The sequence below is a fragment of the Leucopleurus acutus genome, assembly GCF_964270905.1.
Source record: "Leucopleurus acutus genome assembly, chromosome: 3".
NCBI classification, from domain to species: domain Eukaryota; kingdom Metazoa; phylum Chordata; class Mammalia; order Artiodactyla; family Delphinidae; genus Leucopleurus; species Leucopleurus acutus.
In genome coordinates this window covers 88295012-88321603 of record NC_139145.1, presented here as the reverse complement: position 1 = coordinate 88321603, position 26592 = coordinate 88295012, and the positions used below count along the sequence as shown (strand labels likewise).

The 26592-nt window shown below is 36.1% G+C and overlaps 1 protein-coding gene across 1 annotated transcript in view; it reads right to left on the bottom strand.

The window, feature by feature from the left end:
* FBXL17 (F-box and leucine rich repeat protein 17) overlaps positions 1–26592 on the bottom strand; it is a 449075-nt gene that overhangs the window by 116417 nt on the left and 306066 nt on the right. Inside the window, exon 7 of the mRNA XM_082836314.1 lies at positions 16385–16461. Coding sequence (XP_082692440.1) covers positions 16385–16461 — 77 coding nt within the window. The remainder of the gene's footprint in view (positions 1–16384; positions 16462–26592) is intronic.

The window sequence follows — 26592 nt, the reverse complement described above, 5'->3', positions numbered from 1 at the left end:
GTAGTGCTAACAAAGACGTGGTAGACATGGTGAAGAGTAAACAGCCTTCCACTCTGCATTTAGATTAACCCACTGAAAAGTAAGTACTTACATAAGCCAGTTTGGGGAAATGGTGCTCTGAGAATAGTGATAATAAGGATCCAGTTTTATAATCAGCATTACATACTTAATTCTTTTTACAGGGAGCAGGAACGAATAAAGAAGAAAAAGGAGGAAAGGCAAAACACATCTTTAAGTGTGCAGCACATCATGTGTTAAATTGAAACAACCCCAAAGTTCAACTTCCTTCACTGTTCAAGGAGAAAATCCTTTACTATGTACTTCACGATAAAGGATTTGCAACTATATGGTGCTTGAGAAATATGCTATTGCTATAATTTAACTCACTGTATGTGGGCTTCAAGATGCACAGTGGCATTCCAAACCAACTTTTAAAGAAAATTGCATGGAATTTTCAAGACATCAGGAGCGTTCTTAAAAGTTATGCAGAGAAAACGGATTTTTGATAGTTATGAATTACATTTAGTGCTGCCAGACTGCAGGGAACGCTCTTTTTGCCTCAGTATGGTAGAATTACTGTTGACAAAGTTTTAATTTAAATTTTTAAGGGTTTAAATGGAAGAATATAGGTCACTGAATTTTCATTCACTGTGTGAGTATTACTAGCGGCAGAAAGCAGGCTTTGTTAGTGAGGGTCCAATTTTGGGCCTGGAGTCCATCTCTTCTGTAGTAGTTAGTTGGGAATTGAGTATGTGTTAGCGAGCATAATTTAGCTCTCAGTCAGTCAATCAGTGGACTGAACACGCACAGTTGGAAACCTGCTTGGCACAGAACAGAAACTCGGTTCAGAAAATACTAAATGCATCTGTGAGACAGACTCAAGTCTGCACAAATCATATATTACAATCACAAGCTGGAAGGGATTCGATCTTGCCTAGCAGGTCGTAGATTTGGATAGACTTGTAATAGTTTGAAAACACACTACACAGCTCCAAAGTCTAATTCTAAATTTTTCAACTGGTTTCCTGAAGTTGAAAAAAACGAGGTAAATATTTGTAGAGCCCACTGCATGTAAAACTTGTTTTAAAGAGGCTTGCGATATATCAGGAAACCTTAAGAAATTACAGTAGGCATCTAATTTAAATGCTGTATCTTAAAATAACTAATTTAAAGGTATATGCTATATAGGCTATTAAAAATAAAAATCATTTTCTTGAATAAAAAGTTAAAAATTCTATGTTTTCATATATTTGAGAGACTAGAATAGATTTCAAATCAACATTCTGTTTAACGAAAAGATGAAGTATGAGCTATGTGAGAAAAGCGGTATAATTATTGAAAGGCTTTTTCCACATAATTTGCCTTTCTGCATAATTTGTGGGTGGGTGGGGGATCTTTCTCCAGGTTTGTACTGTGTTTGGTGCCCCATTTGTCCTCAGTGCCCCCCGCTCTAGAATCCATGTTTTCCTCCACAGATTGATGAATGTGATGGATAATACTGACATGGGTAGCACATACTCATGCACATTCCCTGAATTTGCTCTAAGCCCAAAATACTGTGGAAGTAAATTTTAGGAGAATATGCCTATGTGGAGTAAAGGACTGACCTTCACAATAATATATTTTGTAAGCATGTAAATAATTAGTAATGGTATACTGGTAAGTACCACACCGAATGCTCTGACAACAAAGAAGCCACAAATTATGTGCAAATTTCAGCATGCCTGCTAAACTTATCTCTCTTTCTGCCACTCAAGAAGAAATTATCAGAGTCCAAGTGAGTGAAAAGAAGAAGTCACTGAATCTGTTCTAATTTCTAATTTTTTAGAAAGAAAATCCTTTGCAAACCTTGATTGCAAGGTGTGTTGTAATCCCGAAGTTGAAAACGAATGCTTTAGAGGATTTCACCCAATTTCTTATGTAAACTAGTGCAGAAGGTATGATTCTCATGAAAAGCCAAGTACATTTGCCTCAACATAAAATAGGACTGATTGAATTTCAAACTCTTCATTTATGTTGTAGAGCTGAAATGTTAAGTTCCTTACTGCTGTTCAAAATTGGCTTGAATCTTATTTATTCTGATATATATGTATATATATCATATATATACTATTGTAATATGTATGTGCTATTATCAATACATAGATATAACAGTGGTCCCTCCTTATCTGTGGGGGATTCGTTCCAAGACCCCCAGAGGATGCTGAAACCTTGGATAGCACCAAACCTTACATATACTATGTTTTTTCCTATACATACATGCCTATGATAAAGTTTAATTTATAAATTTAGGCACAGTAACAGAGTATCTAAATTGCCATCATCACTACTCTTGCAACTTTGGGGCCATTATTAAGTAAAATAAGAGTTCCTTGAACACAAGCACTGTTATACTCCAATAATCATCTGAGGACTGAAAGGGCTACTATGACTAATGGGTGGGTACAGTAAGCAACCTGGACACACTGGGCAAAGGGATAATTCACCTCCTGGGTGGGATGAAGTGGGACAGTGCAAGATTTCATCACGCTACTCAGAAAGGCACAAAATTTAAAACTTACAAACTTTATTTCTGGAATTTTCCACTTAATATTTTTGGACCAAGGTTGACTGTGGGTAACTGAAATCATGAATAAGGGAGATTACTGTATTCTCATTCATTTAAAAGAAGTTTTTGGTTACTATAGGATATAAATGATTTAAAATTTCAAATATATTCTCCTCAAGTTATGTTCAGAAAGTGTTATTCTAGATGGTTTTGTCTTGGTCATGAGCTGCTTCCTGCATGACTGTCTCATCCTCAGTACCCCAGAGAAGCACCTCTGGACTTCAAATCTCCAAATCTGACTTTCCAAGGCTGACTTCAGAAAGATTCTCAAACAGAGGGCAGAAGAAGGGGCTGGATCCTATGAGGGCATTATTGTGATTTCAAATCTAAAAGAACAGAAGAATCCTTTATGAGAGGAAGTGAAATATCTTCAAAGCAAAACTGCTTTCTTGGAGAAGCTCCTAGAGCCATATGTGAGGAAAGAGATAATAGAAAGAAAGAAAATGGGAAATTTAACCTAAGAAAGAGATAGAGATGATTAAAAATATATTACAAGTATCACTCATCAAACATTACTTAGCTAGTTTTCTACATACTTTTTTTTTCTGCTTCTAAGAATTATTTACCATATAAAATATTTTTGGCAAGCAAAATTTACATTATACCAGTATGAAGGTATATAAAAAAGCCATACATATTAATATATATAAAATAGAAGAGTACCATAACTCCCTGAAGACAGAGAGAACTTTTTTGTTTACTTCTTATTTCTAATTTTTAAAATCTCCTTTTCTCTGCCCATACTCAGTCATTCTCAATGAAAGACAAGTTGCTTTCAGGCATTGGGCATGCACTGCATACAGAGGCACATAGGCTGCATCAGTCACATCAAACTCAACACAATTGTTTGAAAAGTTGAAAAGTTCAAACTATTTATTTAATGTCATGCAGATAAACCCAAGAAAAGGAAAACATCTGACAGACAAATTCTCATTGACTGAGTCTTAAAAAGCCAAGGCAATGTTTTAGGATATGGGCTAAAATGAATAGTTTCATATTCAAGTTAAAAGTAAGTTTGACTTAATTAGGAAATTAAATTAACCAAACTACCTTTCTGCCTCAAGTGAAAGTTCCATTTAATATCTATCCTAAAGTGAATCATAAAGGGAATCTATTTGATTCTCTTACTCCCAAAGATATGAGAGGAAAGGAATATTAACTCCTTATTTCATAGATAATAAGATCAACACACTGGATTTGATGAGCTTGGGAAGGTTGGCACCTTCTACCTCAAGAGCAGTGTCCATTTTGTATCAAGGAAATCTACCAGTTTCCTGCTCTTAAGCAGGTCACTGACTGAGAGGTCTAGTTTTTATTTATACTTTGAAGGAGATGAACTAGAGCAGTGTTTTACAAACTGCTAGCCACTCTAGTAAGCGATGAAATAACTTTAGTGAAAATCCAACAAGCACTTTAAATGCAAAATGTATTTTTCACAGTAGAACAAGGAAGTTTAAAAGCCCTGAATAAGATTATGTAACACCATACAGTTTGAACACTTTTCTACGTATTTCCAAATGGGTCCAAGAGGTCATATTTTAGGACTTACTTAAAACAAATGCAGAATATCTGAGACAAAATTAGAAGGAAATCCCCAGAAAATTGATGGGGTAGCTAAAATGTAAAAGTACCTCTCCTTCCCAAGTTCCACTCCTAATTTCTCCAAAAGCAGAAAATGTGGGTAGAATTAAGAGAGTGTTGGATACAGGCATACCTTGGAGCTATTGCAGGGTAGGTTCCAGACCACCACAATAAAGTGAATATTGCAATAAAGCAAGTCACACTAATTTTTTGGTTTCCCAGTGCGTATAAAGGTTATGTTTATACTATAATGTAGTCTATTATGTGTGCAATAGCATTATGTTTAAAAAAACCAAGGTAGATAACTTAATTAAAATATACTTTATTGCTAAAAAATGCTAACCATCATCTGAGCTTTCAGTGAGTCATAGTAGAACGTCAAAGATTACTGATCACAGATCACAATAAGAAATAAAGTAATAAAGGGAAAGTTTGAAACATTCTGAGAATTACCAAAATGCAACACACAGACACAAAATGAGCAAATGTGTTGGAGAAATGGTGCCAATAGACTTGTTCGACATAGGGTTGCCACAAACCTCCAATTTGTAAATATCGCAGTATTTACAAAGTGCAATAAGGCAAAGCAAAATAAAATGAGGTATGCCTGTGTAAGGAACTAGAAATTTCTAGTGTGTTGAGAATCCCTAAATGAGGATTCTCTAAAACCCAGGGGGCTGATGTTACTGAGGTGTAATGGAAAGGTTGGACTTGTGATGAGATCTTAAATAGGTTTTAAGCTGGAGGCTTAAAATACAGAAAATACTGTGATGTAAGATTCAGAGAGCAGCATAGACTTCGAAGATACATTTTTTTAAAAAGCCTAATTCATTCGAAGAACCAAAGTTCTTTAGAAAAACGGCTGATGCCATGTCTCCAGCATGAAATGCACAAGATGAGCCAGGCATATCTTGACATAATCAGTCTATGTCAAATGGACAGGGGAACCATTTTGAAGAAGCTTGTACTACCAAAAGATAGGACAATTTGAGTTATCAATTTAAAAATAACTGCAATGGATTATTGAGTTTATAATAATACTTAAACAAAGGCAACAACAACACCTCATTGGTCACCTTGGAAGAATAATGGAAATGAAATTAGCATTTTAAAAACTGGTAAATAAAGAGAAAGAATCATTCCTTCCTTTCCTATATAAATTGAACTCAAGTAAACCAAGAAGTCAATAAAGGAAAGTTGCTCTTAATAATAAGGAAATCCTGCTAATAAATAAAAAGAGAAAGAACTTCTGGTAGGGTTTAATCCTACCAGTGTTAATGGATATAACAATGTGAGACTAATTTGTGAAAGACATACAGTAAAATCAATTAGTTTAATGTTTTTTTTGTTTTGTTTTTTTGCGTTACGCGGGCCTCTCACTGTTGTGGCCTCTCCCGTTGCAGAGCGCAGGCTCCGGACATGCAGGCTCAGTGGCCATGGCTCACGGGCCCAGCCGCTCAGTGGCATGTGGGATCTTCCCGGACCGGGGCACGAACCCATGTCCCCTGCATCAGCACGTGGACTCTCAACCACTGCACCACCAGGGAAGCCCTAGTTAAATGTTTAATTTATATTTTGCTATGAGCATTACTATCATTTTCTAATGGGAAACTTGGTGGACGTTTGTTTTGTTTTGCTTTTCCGTTGGTTTTTTTTTTCCCCAAAATAAATCAGATGCCAAGTGTCTTAAGTAGGCTAATTAACCAGTAAATAGTGAAGGAGATTTAGTCAAACACACAGCTGGGGAGGGCATAATTATCTTAAATTATCTTAAAGAGAAGGTGAGACCCTAAGAGAGCACTTGTAGATATAATTTACTGCTTTAGAAGGAAGAGATGCAGCCCTTGGGTTTTTACCCCCTTTCGGCTCCTACTTCTCATGATATTTCAGAAAATGAGGAGCACAGATGCTAAACAGCATAAAGGAGGCAGAGAGCAAAGCCACATTGAAGAGAGATTCAATTTTGACTTCTCAGAGGACATTCTCGGAAGAGGCTCTCCTAAGGGAAGAAAAGTAAGGGGCACCTGATGCAGTTGATGACTCTGAGGCCCCGGGAACTTCTGAGCCCAGGGTTAAGGAAGAACTTAAAGAAGAGAACAATTGCTTATGTTTTTGAGAATGGTACAACTGTGTATCTTTAGAAATATCTGTACTTTAAAAAAATGGAATAAAATACCTAGGAATAAACCTACCTAAGGAGACAAAAGACCTGTATGCAGAAAACTGTAAGACACTGATGAAAGAAATTAAAGATGATACAAACAGATGGAGAGATATACCATGTTCTTGGATTGGAAGAATCAACATTGTGAAAATGACTATACTACCCAAAGCAATCTACAGATTCAATACAATCCCTATCAAACTACCAATGGCATTTTTCACAGAACTAGAAGAAAAAATTTCACAATTTGTATGTGGAAACACAAAAGACCCCGAATAGCCAAAGCAATATTGAGAAAAAAAAACGGAGCTAGAGGAATCAGGCTCCCTGACTTCAGACTATACTACAAAGCTACAATAATCAAGACAGTATGGTACTGGCACAAAAACAGAAATATAGATCAATGGAACAGGATAGAAAGCCCAGAGATAAACCCACACACATATGGTCACCTTATTTTTGATAAAGGAGGCAAGAATATACAGTGGAGAAAAGACAGCCTCTTCAATAGGTGATGCTGGGAAAATTGGACAGCTACATGAAAAAGAATGAAACTAGATCACTCCCTAACACCACATACAAAAATAAACTCAAAATGGATTAAAGATCTAAATGTAAGGCCAGAAACTATCAAACTCTTAGAGGAAAACATAGGCAGAACACTCTTTGCCATAAATCACAGCAAGATCCTTTTTGACCCACCTCCTAGAGAAATGGAAATAAAAACAAAAATAAACAAATGGGACCTAATGAAACTTAAAAGCTTTTACACAGCAAAGGAAACCATAAACAAGACCATGGTTCTGAAGAACCTAGGGGCAGGACAGGAATAAAGACGCAGATGTAGAGAATGGACTTGAGGACACGGGGAGGGGGAAGGGTAACCTGGGACAAAGTGAGAGAGTGGCATGGACTTATACATACTACCATATGTAAAATAGATAGGTAGTGGGAAGCAGCCGCATAGCACAGGGAGATCAGCTCGGTGCTTTGTGACCATCTAGCGGGGTGGGATAGGGAAGATGGGAGGGAGATGCAAGAGGGAGGAGATATGGGGATATATGTATAGCTGATTCACTTTGTTATAAAGCAGAAACTAACACACCATTGTAAAGCAATTATACTCCAATAAAGATGTTAAAAAAATGCTATGAAACATGTCATTTGGCATTAACTAAAATTGCTTTTAAAGGATCATTTAAATGAAGAAATTATTTCTATATGAAAAGCAGAGAAATTTAAGAAGTTATCTGCACATAATCCAGTAAACGATTTGGAGTGAGGAGATTATAGTTCCGGTTTTGTTAATTAATTAAAACCTGTCTGGGCTCAATTTTCTCATCTATTAAAAAAGTAATATTTCTGCTTCCTTCATAAGCTTTTGGTAATAATTTAGAAGGAGAGTATAGGAAAAAATTTTAACTCATGAAGAATTATATACAGTTTTGAAATAATTAAGAAAACATTTATTGAATACATGAATACACACTGAATATCAATGAGAGTCTCTATCTTCCAGCTAGGGAATGTTTAATCATAGAATATAACTGATATTTGGTGGCAGCACAACAAAGTTATAGTGAATAAGCACATTAAACCTATTAAGTTCTATAACTATATAATTAGATCTCATGGGGTAGCTGCTTTGCGACATTGTTTTTTTATACACAGATGGACAAACATGGTTATCATGGAATTCAGTTACCTTTGTTTAAGCTTTGACAACCGGGAAAATCCAACAAAGCTTTCTAGTAATAAATACTACTAAGCATATCACTGACCTATGAGTGGTTATCCAAGAGATATTTAACACTGAATCTATACCATATGGTTATTCACAGACAGTGTGAACCTGAGGGTTTCCTAGCCGCAGTTTCCATATCTCTAGGCTTGAATACTAACAGTCCATATCTAAGGGGATTAAATGAATAATGCCCCACAGAAAATATCCAATAAATGGTAACTATTCTATTATATTATTATGAAAATTTACACTTGACTTCTCTCAATTGAACTGGGTACTTGATTAGTAGTTAAAACCCAAAGTAGTGTTTCCTTTTATATATGTTAAGTGAAGTTGTTACCATGGGAATGGTGAATAAGACAGGAAAAGTCTAGATGAAAGTTGGAACTTACCCTGAATTTTCAACTAGAATATTTTCATAAGGTTTCTTCAAAATTTGCCTGTGTGTGCACGTAATCACTTTGGATGATTTCTGCTCTTTCTTTAGATTAACCAATGCATACAAACTCATCCATTCAGACACCTGCTCTTGCTCTGAGCCTTTCCTAAGGCTGTACTACCTCAAATGCCCTTGCTTCTCATATCTGTCCTCCCATGCCTCCTCCAACAAAAATCCTTCCCCAAAGATTTCAGCCTCTTATGACCTTGTCCTCCTGAGCCCCTACATCTTGTAGGGCCTATTTGTTAAAAAAAAAAAATTGACACCATCATGTTGCTTAATATGTTGGAAAACATTTTCACTGCTTATGTCTTCTTTCTCTGTGTAAGCGTATATACTTCTCACCCATCTCTGTATTCTCCTCAGCGCCCAGCTAGTACACATACAGTAAACATTTGCTGAATGAAACAAAAATGGAACTGGTCCAGTATAATCCCAGGATTAGAAAGAAATTTAAACATTATGTACGTCAATTCCTTACCTAGTGCTTCCATCTTTCCATATTCTTTTCGAGAGATTATCTCGGTGTGAATAACTCTTGTAATAGAGGACTCACTACCACTCAAAATTTCTATTTTTAAGAAGTTTTAAACATTAGAAGATTGTTTATTTTGTGGGATACTAGAAATTTAGTATTATTGCAGTTATCTTGGTGTTTATTGTAGTCCCCTTTAGATCTACTCATTGCTGATACAATACTGATAATGGTCAATAATGACTCTATTTATATTACAGCATATTTCTAGGAAAACAAATGCTTAGTCTGCATACTTAAGGGTACTAAGCAGTGGGGGTTAAAAATAGGAACTCCAAAAAATTACTTTTCATGTGATTTGGGATAAATTTCTTTTATCTGTAACAGGACTCCTTCATAAGATTAACACTAAAACAGCTAATTAATACTAAAATCAAACACTCTATTTTAGAAATGCTAAAAGCAGTTGAGAGAAGGAAAGTGGGAAAGTTAATATTTTAGCTAGTGATTCGGTTGTATATGGAAATTGAGTATTTGGCTATAAAAATTAATAAACTAAATAATTTGCAGCAACAACATCCATGTATTTGGAGGTGTAAGAAAGTTCAGGGGCAAGCACAGAAACCGGTCCATTCGTCTTTTACATGTAAGTTAGAAGATTCCTTAATCAAAAAAAAAGAACCCTATTATATAGGAAGCTAGAGATGGCCTTTGAATTGGTTATGGGAGACTTTTCTTAAAATAAATGTCTTAAGGGCTTCCCTGGTGGCGCAGTGGTTAAGAATCCGCCTGTCAATGCAGGGGACAGGGGTTCGAGCCCTGGTCTGGGAAGATCCCACATGCCACGGAGCAACCAAGCCCGTGAACCACAACTACTGAGCCTGTGCTCTAGAGCCCGCGAGCCACAACTACTGAAGCCCGCGTGCCTAGAGCCCGTGCTCTGCAACATGAGAAGCCACTGCAATGAGAAGTCTGCACACCATAACGAAGAGTAGTCCCCGCTCCCTGCAACTAGAGGAAAGCCCACGCGCAGCAACGGACACCCAACGCAGCCAAAAATAAATAAATAAAATAAATAAATTTATTAAAAAAAACCCCAAACGTCTTAAGAAGTGCTTCTCGGGCTTCCCTGGTGGCTCAGTGGTTGACAGTCCACCTGCCGATGCAAGAGACACGGGTTCGTGCCCCGGTCCGGGAAGATCCCACATGCCGCGGAGCGGCTGGGCCTGTGGGCCATGGCCACTGAGCCCGCGCGTCCGGAGCCTGTGCTCTGCAACTGTAGAGGGTGCAGCAGTGAGAGGCCCGTGTACCGCAAAAAAAAAAAAAAAAAAAAAAAGGAAGTGCTTCTCAATACATTTGAGATGAAAGTCTATTATGAAAAGTCTATTATGATAAGCATGGTTATTGTTCAGTCTTTTATTTCAGGGTTATATAGCTGCAGGCTTAGGATGACCTAGGAAATAGGGAAGAAAGTCAACAATTTCTTTGCTATTGAGCGAAAAAAAAAAAAAAGCATTTAGAAAACAGTTATAATTAAACACCAATTTTTTGGTTAAAAATCATGACAATTACTGAAAAGAAAGAAAAAAGAGAAAATAACACTTGCTAAGTACAACAGTAGACACATAAATACAATAGTGAGGAATTCCAGGAATGAAAGAATTAGAAGTGGAGAGAAATAACTTTTAAGATGGACATAAAAACAAGGTGAATTTGCAACAGTAGAGGATTTAGCAATTTAGTACTATTTTGTTAGAAACAATAAAAGCTATCTATATTTAAATGACAGAATGGAGAGAAAGTACGAATAATCAACAGTAAACAATAAGACATTCTTTTTGACTTGCAACTGTATTTTCTAAAGTTCTTCTCTGTCACTTTACAAGTATTAGAGTTATTCCTGCTGACAGAAGGAGTTGAATCTTATCCAGCAACCTTGGAGCAGTCTTAAATACAATTTGAAAATGAGACAAAACATAAAAGAAAAAAAACAAGAATTAAATATTAAATGGAACATCACTGTATGTAATGCATACCTAATAATATGAAAAATAAGATGGTGTAAGAAAGAGCAAAATTATTTTTGGTATAAGATTTTTTTCTTGAATAATATATCAGTGTTGGTTTGGCAAGAAAAAAAAAAAAAAAGAAACACTCCTGATACTAGTATAACCCAGAATGCTTCTTGGGATCTCTTTTTGTTTCTTCAGTGTGCTTATTTTGAAAATGTATCCCAGATCCCAATTTGGATTAACTAATAGCTAAAGAGGTCTGGTATTCCAAGAAGAGGTAGCGAATGTACAACTTATTAATCTTTCAATAGCGTCAGAAGGCCAACAAGGCTGGGGTGAGGCATGGGTTAGACCAAAGCAAAGATTTATGGCTGCTGGCACTCCCTGCCATTCTTCTTGTCTGGAAAAAGATGCATTACCTGTTTTTTTTTTTTTTTTTCTCTTTTTTTTTTAATAAGCAGGCCAGCCCTGTCCTCTGGATCCCAACAGGGTGAAAGCTCCAGGAATGCAGAAACTACATGTCCTGCCTCTAGCACAGAGCCCAGCACATAGTAGGTACTGAATCGATATTTGTTAACAGAATGAATATACATCACGTCTGTCGTGTGGCAGACCAACTGAAATGACATCTCACGTGATAACCACTGGAAAAAATGACCTCCTTGGCTTGGAAGACCTTTTGCCCAGAGCAATCCCAAAGCTTTTATGGCAAGCCTTGGGGTTAGGTTTAAAAGGCCCAGATCAGGCAGAAGCGCATTGGCAAGCAGAGTAAGGGGCAGTCAAAGACTGTCCTCAGAGAGCAGCCCCAGGGCCTGCGGGAGTGACGGGAGAATGTGGAGCGGCCCAGATGAGCCTGTGGGTTGTCAGAGACTTGTAGGCCCCAGACATCGATGTCAGTAGTTGAGTGTTTACAGTCCTCTTTAATTAAAAGGTTATTTGACAACTTGAGATGGGAAGCAAAAAGATATCCTCTAGAGTGTATTTCAAGGGCCCTGAGGAGTGCTAAATAAAGTCAAAGGAAATGTGATAACAACCCAGAAAGGAACCGGGTCCTTTTTACAACTGCTCCCTGACACAGGGTCACACTGGTAACCTTAACTACGGAGATGCTAATGGAGATACGGGCTTTATTCATCCATCCCATTTACTATACCACATGTTCTATGCCTTGCAGCTGGAGTAAGACTGGCTCTGACCTCTGTAGGCTTAAATGATACAAGTTGTTTTCCCTTTAATCCTAAGGATACACTGTCCTGAAGGAGGAGAATTTTCAACAGAAAAGTGTTTGAAGGTGAGCAGAAAGGTTGGTTGGAAATTATTAGTTGATAAATTATTATAAGAACAAAAAACAAAAGCATACGGGAAGCCAAGAGAAAATTATCCAAACAAAAATGAAGGTAACATAGAGAAGAGATAGGGAAGAAACCTAAGATAGGGAGACAAATTAAAGATTTTATACTTTTTGCTGCATCTTTCTTTTTATTCCCCACTAATAAGAATCTGGTTTAGATAGCTTAGGTGTGGAAGTCAACTAGGCATGTATAGACTAATACAGGTCAAACTTCTAAATAATGATTCCCATAAACAGAAAGCCACACTTGGAGGAGGAGGGCTAATTCTTCTTCAGAAAAAGAGATGATTCTGTAATTATAAAAACTGCCAATTAGTGAGTGTCCACTATGCCACCAGGCACGACACAGATGTTTTATATTCATTTTCACTACCTTTTATGGTGTGTATTATCATGTGCTTAACAGATGACAAAACTAAGAGGTTAAGTAACTTGCTCAAGGTCACAAAGAAAAGAAGAGGCGGATTCTAACCTACTTCTCTGACTCAGTTTGAGTTTTTTTCCCACGATACTACCTATAACATTTATTTGTTTAGTGACAGAAGAGTGACAATATTAGATTTCTCTTTAGGGAGCAATTTCCCAAGACTGTATTTTCCATTTAGCTGTGCCTGAGTTATTGATCTGTTTATAATTGTTATCCTTTACCATAAAGATCTATGTTCAATCTGGGGAATAAGAAACCTATTAGAATGATAGTTTTCTTCATGACAACTGTATCATATATCAATTAAAATGAACATAACTGGGCTTCCCGGGTGGCACAGTGGTTAAGAACTCGCCTGCCAATGCAGGGGACATGGGTTCGAGCCCTGGTCCGGGAAGATCCCACATGCTGCGGAGCAACTAAGCCTGTGTGCCACAACTACTGAAGCCTGTGCGCCTAGAGCCCGTGCTCCACAACAAGAGAAGCCACCGCAATGAGAAGCCCATGCACCACAACAAAGACCCAATGCAGCCAAAAATAAATTAATTAATTAAAAAAAAATGAACATAGCTTCCTAACAGCCTGGGCAGGTGTTGCTAAGTACTATAATACTACACTCAACAACTGTGAGAATCTTGAGAAAAATTACAAATGATAAGCCAGGAGAGCTGCTGATTCTGATTCAATGCATCCTGCAAAAACACTTCAAAAATCTCAGGATACAGTACTGAATGCATGTACGAACACAGCACCAAAGAAAAAGGAGGTGAGGAGAAGACTAGCTAGAATATGAGCAAAGCAATAGGAAGCAGAATTAGGGAGTAGTCTCTTGAAGGATGAAATTCCCCTGGTATCAGGTGTACATCAAATTTTACAATTTCTAAGTAGCCTCAAAAATCAAAAAGTCCCACAGAATATGTCTTTAATTATCCAGTTAAAGAAGGAAGAAAGCATCTGCTTTTCCTTCTTAAAATTTATAATTAACACAGGGCAAGGGATCACTGCCTCCCCTAGTAGAGCAATGACCTCCAATAACATGCCGTTTCTCTGGTTACAATGAAGAATCTTTCTTGCTGTCTTTTTGACAAAAATTGTTCACGTGTTATTGGCATGGTACCAGAGGAAAAAAGATGCACTGAGCTGAGTGTTTAGTAACTTCTTTTAATTTTAAAATCAAGTAGCAATTATAGTAAAATTTCATAAACTATTGACCTTTCCCCCTCATCCTCAACTGTGCCCAAACATTTTGAAAAACAGAACCAACAGATGCACAGAGACTTTCATCACAAATCCTTAGAACACCTAAAACCTCACGGAAGAAGGAAGAGAGACTAGGTGGGGCAGAGAGCTTGAAAGCTGGAGGGACTGAGGTATGAAAAAAACCGTGATAGATTTCATGTCTGGGTGGAGGAAGGAAGTCCTCAAAATTTTCACTTCTACTTCCTCTCAACTAGACTAGATCAGTGGTTCTCAACTTTGGCTGACATTGACAACATTTAGACAGGTTTTATTGCCTGGGCACCACCTCCTAGAAATTCTGATTTAATTAGTCTTGCGTAAGGTTCAGGCATCTGAATGCTTTAGAAACTCCCCAGGTGATCCTAATGTGCAGAGAGGGTTGAGAACCGCTGACCTAAATAATTCAGAGATAGGAATAAATGCAAACCACATGGGCAAAGTTCTAACCGTTTTCACCTCACCAGGAGAAAAAAAATCCTGAGATCTCAAAATATCAGAACCTGAGAATATCACTAAACAATAGCAATAAACAATAGCAATAAACCTTCCTTCCTTCCAAGGAAAGGAAAGGAGGTAGAAGAATTTTGTGTGAATCTTTTCTCTGTCCCACTCCTGTAGGAAAGCAATTTTTCTCAGCAGTATACATTGTGCTAATCATTAGACTAGGTACCAGGTACGCACAGGAGCATGAAGTCAATTCACAAATGAGGAAACAGCCTCAGAGACGCGAAGGAACTTCCTTAAGGCCAAAGAACAAGGAACGAAGACAGAACTCGATCCCAGATCTGTCCCAAGTCCAAAGCTTTTTCTCTTTTCCGTATCTTCTGGAACACTTCTTTGCACTGGCTAACTTGACTGGTACTGGGACAGAGTGTAACTTTAGCAACATTTTCCACTGCAGGACCTTGAAGAGTTCTAAGGAACTTAATCCATAGCTCTCCTGGCAATTAGCAATCTGACATTGACAGCAAACAGGTAAAAGGGAGAAATATAAAGTAAGGTTGGAGGGGCAGGTAGGAGACTAATGGTAAAGGATCTTGAATGCCAAGTAAAGAGTTTGCAACGTATGAATGTACTAGTTAATTAACAAATCTACAGGTATTGAGGATATGCCTTGTGTTGGGCAGAGAGAACACTCTAAGGCCTAGACAATAGGGAGATATTGGAGGTTTTAGAGTTACTGTATCTAAGTGGCAATCTAATATGCCAAACCAGAAAACAAACTACAAGTAAAAAGAAAATATATCAAAACACTCCTTTCTCATGGTATAATTAGGAAAAAGACAACAACCCAGAAACATTATAGATAAATCCATGTAAGACATTTACCATTCTCAAAAAATAAACTTTGAAAAGAAATTAGGGTTTTCAAGCCAAATCCTTTATGTTATTTTTTGTTACAGCTTCCATAGAATTTTTCCAAAGGATGAATTTAGTAGCTGATAAAATACAACTCTCCCACCCAGGGCAGATGGTCAGTATGATATCTTAGGATTGGAGTCAGTTATTAGCATATGTTGGAGTTAACAATAGAAAACGTAATAGATTATTAGTTCCCTTCAAGGCAGAAAGCATACTCTCCAGTTTAAAGGGACAAATTTAAAAATCAGAAAAGAAAAATGGAAACCATTTTAGTCTCCCATAAAGCCAAATAATTAGTTAAAACTCTGTATTTAGATTACATATGCAAATTAATAGGAAAAAATATATAAAGCTGAATGAAAAAGGAAAGGCTAGCTTACTTTATTACTCCAATAGGATGATTTCATACTTTTCATATTTTTAAAAAACAACTTGCTTTTCTCCACTTTAAAGGGATATTTAAAATTAAGATAATTTAAACTCTTACAAACAAATGTATACCCTTTACTTCCTGTATATCTGAACTTCCTATTGGAAGTTTCCAGCATTTTAAAGAATTTAAGGCATTAAGAAGGTTGGCATTTGGAATGGCACAAGAATGCATTTTACATGACATTAAGCAAATCAACTCAATGTAATAGTTACTTTATATTTATTATATCAAATATGTAATTATCCTAGTATTTATTTTCATCATACAGCAATTTTAGCCATACTTTTTAATCCTATGTGAGTGTGTATGTGTATGTGCACATATGTGTGTATGATTACATGTGGTGATAAACTGATAAACATGTTCATTTTTACTCTGGTTCCATTTTCATGATTTCTTGATTCGGGGGGGTGTGATCAGAGACTACAAGTAAAGATAAAACTCATAGTCTCTATGAGTTAGTAGCTTTTGATTTCTTTTAAAAAAGCTTTCAAAGATCTTGTACCTTTTTATTCTTGAAAATGATTAGGACAATGGCTCATTACATACCATAATCTGTGATTTTACAGGACACCAAATACAGCTCTTTCAGGTTTTGTCCTTCCTTTGCAATGACCTCCACACACCTAAAACACATACAAAAAATGGTGAGTTACACTAATGCGTTTCAAGTTAAATTAGCAAGAGTTTGGCCAGGACTGTAACAGGAAGAGGTCAGCGTTTGATGAATGCCACAGCTCTCTCCTTTCAACAAACCTCTTTCAAGGTGTTTCAGGAAAAGGTATTATATTCCCTGCTTTAAACTCAAGTGCTCTAATACCTAAATGACTTTAATTAAATACATTTATGACTAGCACATCTTTTAAAACCAAAGTGATGAAAGAGAGATATTCCTGTAAGAGTAGTGTTACATTTGGTAGGATTAGTAAACATGTGCTATATAATGAACATATGTGATTTACATAAAAAATAATGTAATTAAAGTGTAGAATATAGACAGATGGTCATTATAAAAGAATGGTAATATTGCTCATGGTTTAATTATTAATGATGGACTTTGATAACACTGAAGTACACATTTTGTGAAATTTTATTCAAAATAAAAATGTTTTAAAAATCTGTAACACTGATTAAAGATGAAAGAAAAATCGTACACATAAGAACTTTAAAATCTTTTACTTTAAAATGTTTTACTCTTAACATTTTAAATGAATTGTTGCATACATATAGGCCATATTCATAATATAGATATAGATATGTAAGATTTAAAGTCTTTTCTGGTTTCATTTCAGTTAAAAGGTTTTTGAATGGTGTACTCTGCTCTAATGGCCGTAGTGGAACATGTAGTACAGAATTGAATGAACTTTGAAAACAATGATTAACAGTGTGGCTCAGTCCCCGGAATTATCAGAAAAACCTGTACAGTCAAACTGACACATTGGCAGATGCATCCTTCAATGCAGCTCCTGTTTTAATCTTTATAAATAACAGTTAAGTAAAAGGGTAAAAGCAAAAAGAGTCATTAACCTTTTCTAGAAAGTAAGGATCAAGTAATTTGATACCTATGTGTGTAATCCATCAAAAAATTACTGAGTATCCATCTCTGTCTTCCAGATATTTTATTTGCTGTCTGGCTTATTTGTAAGTATCTTCATAAAATGTCAGGAAATTTTATACAATTTTACTTCACATAATTTATTACTGAAGGTTAAATTAATTATAGAGAAGACATATTTTTCTTTTAAAAATATTTTTATAGAATATTGTTTTAATGGAATGATAAACATTTCTAAGTTCCTCAGAATAACTGAATAGACATTTTTTTGGCTATTTAAAAAAAAAAAGTTATATGATAAAAATGGGTAAGCTCTTCCATGGTTACAACAGAAAACTTAAAACAGTAACAATGTAATTATGATTGATACAGGTTATTATGAAGGGAAATTTTTAAACCTAATTCCGTGTCATTTCGCTTTACTGTAATATTTGAATAAAGCCATAAAAAAAGGGAAAATAAAACATTACAGGCAACAACCATGTTTTACATATGACTTTAAAAACTAATTTTCACATACTAAGGATAAAAATAAAGGCCCTAGATGATTATATTATAAATAGTTAATAAAAAGTCTACTTTCTACTGTATCAAATATGCATAGCTCTCTGTCCTCCTCCATTACCTACCAAAAAAGTTAGCAGATCCAACATTTTGTATGACCACCACAAAATGAAATAAGTTAGTGCAGAAATAATGTTCATATCATTTATTTTGTTCTCATGGTCTTTTCAAATAGTTCAAAACACCTGATTTTACATCTGATTATGGAAAAACTCTAAGCAAATACAATATTCTATTTGTGTTCCTGCCACTTGATTCTATATTAATAGGTATGCTACAAGCACACGAGAACATTAAAGACACACAGAGCAGACTACAGATAGCAAACACAAATTGATTTCAGTGTACAAGCCAGATCAAATGCTATTTCATAGGCAACAAAAACCGGTATTCACATAAAATCAGATAATCAATCACTGGATAAAAACTGTCCTAAAACTGATGAAAGGCCATGAGCATCAGGTTTCCTCCCTACATGACAGAGAAAGTTATGAATAGATATTACACATATATTTAGCTTACTCAAGAGGCAATAGCCAAGAGAAAACATGTGATTAAGAAATAAAAAACAGTACAGTACATATCTTTTAGAGGAAAAAAAAGAGAAACATAAGAGAAAAGCACTTTGCTTTTACAAAGGATCACCTAGGATTTTTGTTCTTTTGTTTAAATGTTTTTTTAATTAATTAATTATTTTAAAAATAAGGAACGCTTCATGAATTTGTGTGTCATCCTTGCGCAGGGACCATGCTAATCTTCTCTGTATCATTCCAATTTTAGTGTATGTGCTGCCGAAGCAAGCACTTGCTCTGTTTTTAAAAGTCCAGTCACGGGTTTCCCTGGTGGCGTGGTGGTTGAGAGCCCGCCTACCGATGCAAGAGACACGGGTTCGTGCCCCGGTCCGGGAGGATCCCACGTGCCGCGGAGCGGCTGGACCTGTGGGCCGTGGCCGCTGGGCCTGCGCGTCCCGAGCCTGTGCTCCGCAGTGGGAAGGGCCGCAGCGGTGGAGGGCCCGCGTACCGCAAAAAGAAGAAAGTTCAGTCACATAAGGTTTTCCAAATACTTTTAATTACCCTGTAATCACAGCCAGTGTGCTAGAAGTTATGCACAACGTAAAACTATTCCTTAAATAGGAATTCATGGAGGAAAAAAAAGTATTCCCTGGAAGATTTTTAGCAAAAATTATTTTTTTAATTTAAATATCACATATTTCATGGATGTGATATTTGAGAAGTCCCAAGTTCTGTGAACCTGGACTGAAACTCAGTATCATATTAACACACAAAATTGAGTGGTTCAAATAAATACATAAAATAGCTATTTTTTTGAGAGTTGAAAATGGAAGTGGTTTGTATTATCCTGTTACTGCAAATTGGTGAAAATGGAACCCCACATCAGGTCCCTGGCTAGTGTCTTAAGTCCTGTGATTAGTCTAGGCCTACCTAGTTTCCCAGGCAGCTTGTAGTGATAGCAAGTCATGATGAGAGACCACGCTGGTGACTGTCCTTTCCTTCTAAAACTTTTAGAGTTCATTCTAGAATATATTTACAGGAGGTACCCTAACCCAAGTCTGTTGACCACATTTACTCTAAATCTACTCTGTTTCAAGAGTCTTGGCTTTAGTTGTGGCCTTTAGTGTATTAACATCAGAGAATTTCCCAGTTCACTGCATAGACTGTATGCAGGCAACAAACAAGGCTTAATAATTATTTACACCTTTTGACTACAGGTATTCATGTAAATTTTTTAAGGCGTATTAAAAATGATACCCAAAAAAGGGAGGAATGTTTGCAAAGTCATAGTCTGTGAGGAGAGTGAAAGAACCAAAGACCACATTTAAAACCTTTGCTTCTCCATCCCCTCTCCTATTCACAGATATCAAATAGGAGAATATGCATTAATCTCAGTGATTAATTATAGTTTTGTCCCTAGGGGTAAGCCATGAATTCCTAAACTCAGAATCCAGAATTCAAAATTTTCCCATTATCCCCCTACCCGTCCCCACCATCCCTAAGGATAAACCTCAGAATACCATATGACCAACATTTTCTATGGGTCAGTGCATTCGAAGATTTTCTATTTCATGCATGACAACCTAAGGAATTACAAAACTTGGGAAAAGAACAATATCCTTAGGGAAAGTAATAATCTGTAAGATTATTAAGAACAAATTCATAATATAGGAATATGGCATAGTGGAAAAATGCAGAAGAATATCAAATATTGTTAAAGTAGCCCATGAACATCAAACACAAGCCTACTAAACCACCTTTCTGAGTTCTGAGAAACAAGAGGAGACATGTTTTAACAAGAGTGAATAAAGAATCAGAAGACATACATTCTATTTTCACCTGCATGAAACCACAGAACAACCCCTATCTTCTTCGAAGTCCCACATCATCATTCTTTATAAAAATGAGGGCCTATATGAAAAATTTATCCAAATGAAATGTCCTAGGTTCATTTAAATATATTTTAGTTCATTCTGAATTGCCTCCCCTCAGATTATTTTCTTGCTTTTATGTTTTGGCAGGGTTCTGAAGAGAATTAAAAAATTGCAACCACTGTAAATTCCTGAGTAACAGCTGTTGAGTACATATATGTATAAACTCCGTTAGAACAGTGAAAAGGGCCAGAAAACCTGCTCCAAAGTGTCCAAAGAGTCCAGAATTATTTTTTATAATAATGTGGTTTTATGCTCACTTGCTTTTGATAACGTTCTAAAATGCACCTAAAACATTTGATGAAATATGAAAAACAGTAAAAAGGTACTTTTGTGATCAATATAGGGTTTGTTTTTTTTTAAAAAAGAGAAGGCATTACTTAGTTTCAGTGGAGGGAAAAATCTGTCTCCCTAGCAATAGATTCCTGGTAACCTGATTTATGTGAAGGGTAAAGGTTAATGAATTAAGCTGTGTAAGCTTCAAAACTATCAAAGGAATTCAAAAGAGCCTTGAATTATAGAAAACAATGGCCATTCTACATACATACCAAATTTTTATGTTTTTTGTCTCCAACTCAAAAGCTGGAACATGGCATTAGTGACAATTGAAAAGAACTAATGAGGAAATATGACTACATTGCTTGCAAAGAGGAGTGTCCTAGGAGACCTTGTTACTGTTTGTGATGTGTTTCAAATCCAAATGAAGCTAATTGGAGCTGCCAGACACTGGTTTGCAAATCTCACTTTAAAGGACAGGCTCAATCACCTTAGAGGTGTGAAAAGAAATGTCCCCATTAGAGATGCATTAGTATGTGGCTTGGTGAATTTCTAAATAAACTTTAGGATGTTCTTTCCTAAGTCACTTTTATATTTGAATAATAGATATATCTTCAAGCAGAAGAAAAAATGCAACAAGACAAAAACAACCCTACAGATTTAAAACAAAAAGTATGAACAGTGCTATAAAGTAATTGGCAAATAAGTGCAACGGGGAGCTAAGTACGTTTAAAGTCGAATAAACACGTAGATCAAACGTTAAAACTCCTGAAATACAAACACATCATAAAAGTGATCTATTTGGGGGTTTTAGAAATAGAACTTAATTTTTATCATTTCCTGAAACTAGACAAACCAACAAGCCACTCTGTGTTATATAGATTGTAAGTGGGTAAAAGCAGAAGAGCCTGCAACACACACACACACACACACACACACACACACGAAAAGGAATAAAAAGGATTTACAAGATCTAAAGAGAGAAACAAGGGAGCAAACTTGGTCCAATCTGTGCTACAAAAGCTCATCCTGACTAACTCATATACGGGTCATTTAAATGATAGCAGCGGTCACCAAAACACAATTTGGCATCTTACACAAAGGATATTGATATTTGATTGATTTTTCTAAAGCCCCAAATCGAGTTTAACTGACGTATAGTCTAATCCCAGTGCAGCAAATGAATGGACATGATTTATAGGTATACCCTGCTTTCAGAATGTGCACTATATAACAGATTTCTATGTTAAAAAAAGATAAATTTACAGTTAAACATTTACAAGATGAATCAATTCAAGAATTTACCAACAGTACCTTTCCCGTTATATGTGAATATAATTTCATTTATAAACATTCCATTCATAGGTACTTTTTTTAGTAACACGACACCTTAACATTACATAGCATTCAGTGGTTATTTTTATCTTTAACTTAAAGAAATGTACATAATGACAAATGAAAGCCTATTTTGAGAAAGTGATACATGGCACCATATTGATACGTTGAGCACCCTTTGTATTTCATGGTACACTTTCTTGTAAACGTTCTTCTATTCCATCCCTTTAACAGCACAGTATCAATGTATGCTTAAGTCAATTTTTCATGCAAACATCTAAAGATAATCCATAAAAGAGATGTTCACTGCAAGAGAGATTTTTTTAAAAGGATGACTTGCAATTAAAATGCTAAAGTGTTCACTCAAAACACAATATGTCTCAGGGGCAAAGACTAGGAGTGACATGCAAAATGTCACCAGCTCCACCAGTTACAATTCTCTTGGGATATTCATTAAGTTCTCACTTAGCAAATGTTATTCTCTGGAAAGCCAAAATCTGATTAGTGAATCCAAGATTAATTTAGGTAGCTGCTACTTAAACAGTGGAAAACTGATGCCCATTTTGTCACACAGAGATAGTGAAAGATTACACAATGAGAAGAGTGGTTTGTTTGTTTGTTTTTAATAAGATGTACCACAATAAGTGGCCTGAGATGTTATTGAAATGTAAATTCTATGGGTTTACATCTCTGCCAAGAGAGGTGTTACACCTTTCGAAGAGGTGGAGCAGATGTTGTCATCTGCTGATTCTGTCTGGACCACCCTTTCCCTGACAGTCTCTAGAATTAGGTAGGTTTCCTAACTGGAGAGTAAGTAGGAGTCGGCACTGAAAAAGGAGTAATACAACAGCAAAATAATATTTTCTAACATATTTAGGAGTGACCATCACAAACCAGCTCTTACGGGAATATTTTGTTCCTTCATTTATACAGAAAAACATGTTTAATGTAATTTGAATGTTTCTTAGAGAACTTTAAACATGTTTTTCAAATAGAATAAAGCCTGCAGTATTTTTTTAAATGCACATTTTCCTTAAGTTACTAAGAAACAAAATGGTTAAATGTTTTTCCAAAGCAAGGGGGCAGGGGAGAGGAAACCAAACTAACACATTTGGATAAACTTGGTTCTGGCTTTAATATTTCAGATACATTTATCCAAAAGTCTTGTTTTTAATTTTAGCCATTGATCCATCCTTTTACCGCAGCTACACTAAACCATTATATAATAACTTGAGCTAACTTTTTCTAAGCGTGCCTCCGAGTATGTAAGAAGCAGAAAAAAAGATTCTAAGCTATTTCTGATTTATTTATTTCAACAAGGTTTTATTAAGTGCAAATTATGTGTTAGAAAAGTTAAAAGATCTAATCAGAAAGCCACATTATTATAAAATGATACCCATAATACTTATAACCTTGATAGATCGACTACTATTTATTTTTGCTGCCATGGCTGATATTAATGTTCATACCCAGCAGCAGAAAAAGCATATCACTGTCTCTATATCTACTGAAAATCAACTGAAAAGAGTCATGTTTCAGGACTGAAGGAAATGCTAGAAAGAAAGGGAAGGGGAAAATTTAAAGGTAAGACTTCTTAATTCAGCAGTTTAGTCATTCTTCAATGGAAAAAAAAAATGTAGTTATTTTGAAATAGGAAAAGTTAAGAAATCTCTTCCATCCTTAAAGGTTTTGGGGGTTCCATCAATTTATAGCCAATATCTCTGGGGGAATCCAGGCATTGCACAATGTTGATACAGTTAAGACTGGTGCTATCTTTATGGTATTCTGGCATATTTTAAGATAGAGGGTGGAAGAGAAGATTTTATTATCCTACATGTAACAAAAATTTACCGTCTGGAAGCAAAAGCCCAGGCTCTGAAAAAAAAAACCAGGAATATAAAAACATATAAAACTATGGTCCAGTTCAGTGAATTGTGATCCATCAGAGGCCATTCCTTTTCGGAAAAAAAAAGTCAGGCAAAATTCTGGCAAGTTCCAACTCCTACCCCGTCCTACAATAATAAATAAGAACTTTAATGGTAAAGCTAGAAATATTTCAGAGACTTGTTAGGCTTCCAAACAGCTAACATGAAATTTAGATGGAATATTAAACATACAATTGATGATAATCTCCCTGCCCATCTCCACCCCCATTACACTTACTGCTTTAAGTATTGATGAGAAAGTCTCAATTCAACAGACACCATATATTTTAAGCTCACCTTTAATTTAAAATGAACAAGAGAAAATTATTTTAGTGGACTATAAAAATATACTGAAGATGAGATTTCAGGCATTATTCAGGAAAGAGTTAAGTACTTCCTTACCCGAAGACGCCACAAGTCGGCTTTGTAGTGACTAATTACCTCTTTAACCTCTGTACTGGGGGAGCTGGCCTGTGCTTCAATACCAGTTTTGTGATAGAGCCAAAGACTGATGTTCAACAGAGACCTCCCATGACCTGTGTAGCCAAGGAGTTAACTCAGACAAGATGCTGACAAAAGGTTTCCTTCTCACTTGGGAAGGCACAGAATCTCTTTTTGGATAAGCCAAATTCTCAGAAGACTATAAAACACAGCAGTAAAGACAATTATAAAAGTCAAAAGAATGGTTTCACTTTAGCTAACAATGATTCCCAATGTACCACTCAAAATTTTGTTTGAGAATGGTTTTAGCAATATGAAAAAACTATATTTGTAAAATGCAATGAAGAGGGCACCTAATTTGATATCTTTGAAAGCTTATAATTAGATAGCTGTAGTAGGACACAAAGAAAGCAGGTCAACATTCTCCGTTCCAAATGTTTCCCACATGCTTCAAGCATTCATATTCAGGAAGCCTGCACTCTGTCACTAATTTTTAAGCTTAGCAAATTTCTGGCCCAATCAAAAGCCAATAAAAGAATTTTTACAGGTGATTTTAAGTACAATTATAAAAAACTAATTAATCCTGTAATTGGGAGAAGAAAATGGTGAAGGCTTCTTATTAGTTTCTGAAAAAGAAAGTATGAGGAAGGAGTTCTAGGTTAGGGAGTGGGAAAAGTACAGGCAGGAGGAATAAAGTTATCCACATATTCATTCAGAAAGACCAAAGGAGAAAGATCACATGGCACTGAAGAAGACAAGGACACTACATAAACTTGACCTTATTGATGCTTAGCTAGATTGAACTCTGAACCCTTTGAGGCTTAAGGGTCATCACTGCTGAATTCATAAAACCTACTTCCAAAGCTCTGGGACTCCCATTACCTTATTCCTATTTTCTTCCATATCATTACATATTAATGTCATGTCAGGGGTGAAATAATCTTTGCTCTAACATTTACAGGTAAGAGAGGCAGCGGGTCACCTTTAGTTGTTTTGGTACATTATGTTTACACAGAAAGATAACTTTCTTACTTAGTAAAAAGAAATAACATTTACACTTCTTTAAAAATAAAAATGAAAGAAACAATTCATATATTTCTACAAACTACAATAAGGGACATTAACCAAGAATCCTCTTATGAAAGGTATGCAGTTTACATTTTTAATCCCAAAGGAAGAATGACAACTGATTTCAGTTAATTTTTATTTATCTGAAGGATAGAGAAACAAAGGCCTCCCCATTTCCTTCTTAAATAATATTCAAGTAAGTGCAATAGAATGAGATTTTAAAATTCCAGAGAAAGGCTATTGAACCTTACTTAGCTTCACCTGGCCAGTTCAATGATACTTGACACTATAAAGTCCATTTGCCTGTAAAATATACTTCTAGAGGATTCTTTCTTAACACTTTAATTTATCCATCAATGACAAGAACTGATTATCAGCAATTTAATTTATATTCAAAGTGCTATGTAGTATAGATGTCCACATGTATATAAATACACTTATAAATACAATTCTTAACACTTTTCCCTTCCCAATCAACAAATAACTAATTGTTGTAAATCAACAAATTATCTCAATCAAAAAATATCTAATTGTTGTAAATGCACATAGTAAAGGAATTTTAGCAGTCTAGCCCCTGAAATGCCATGATCACTAAAATTCAGGTTGCTTTGCTTGAATTAGTCCTCAGTCTATTCCCTATGAAGGGAAAACACATCTCTTTGTTCTTGGAGAAAGTGGTGGAAAGCTAATGAAACCAGTGCTAAGACTGATAGAAACCATAGGGGGGAAGCATTACCCACTTTCTCCTTGCAGAAAGTTGCAAAAGCAAGACAGTAAGTAAGCATGGAGAAAGAAGACAGCACATTTCACAATTTGTTTCAGACAGCGGGTACCTTACAGGCAACATCATGTCTGACAGCCAGCAGGAACAAGCAACACTCCCAACCCCAGTCCTGTTTTATGTTATTTTTAAAAGGTAAATCAGGGCTTCCCTGGTGGCGCAGTGGTTGAGAGTCCGCCTGCCGATGCAGGGAATACGGGTTCGTGCCCCGGTCTAGGAAGATCCCACATGCTGCGAAGCAGCTGGGCCCGTGAGCCATGGACGCTGAGCCTGCGCGTTCGGAGCCTGTGCTCCGCGACGGGAGAGGCCGCAACAGTGAGAGGCATGTTTCTAAATGCTCCGCTGTTGATTAGTTGTTGATTATTATAG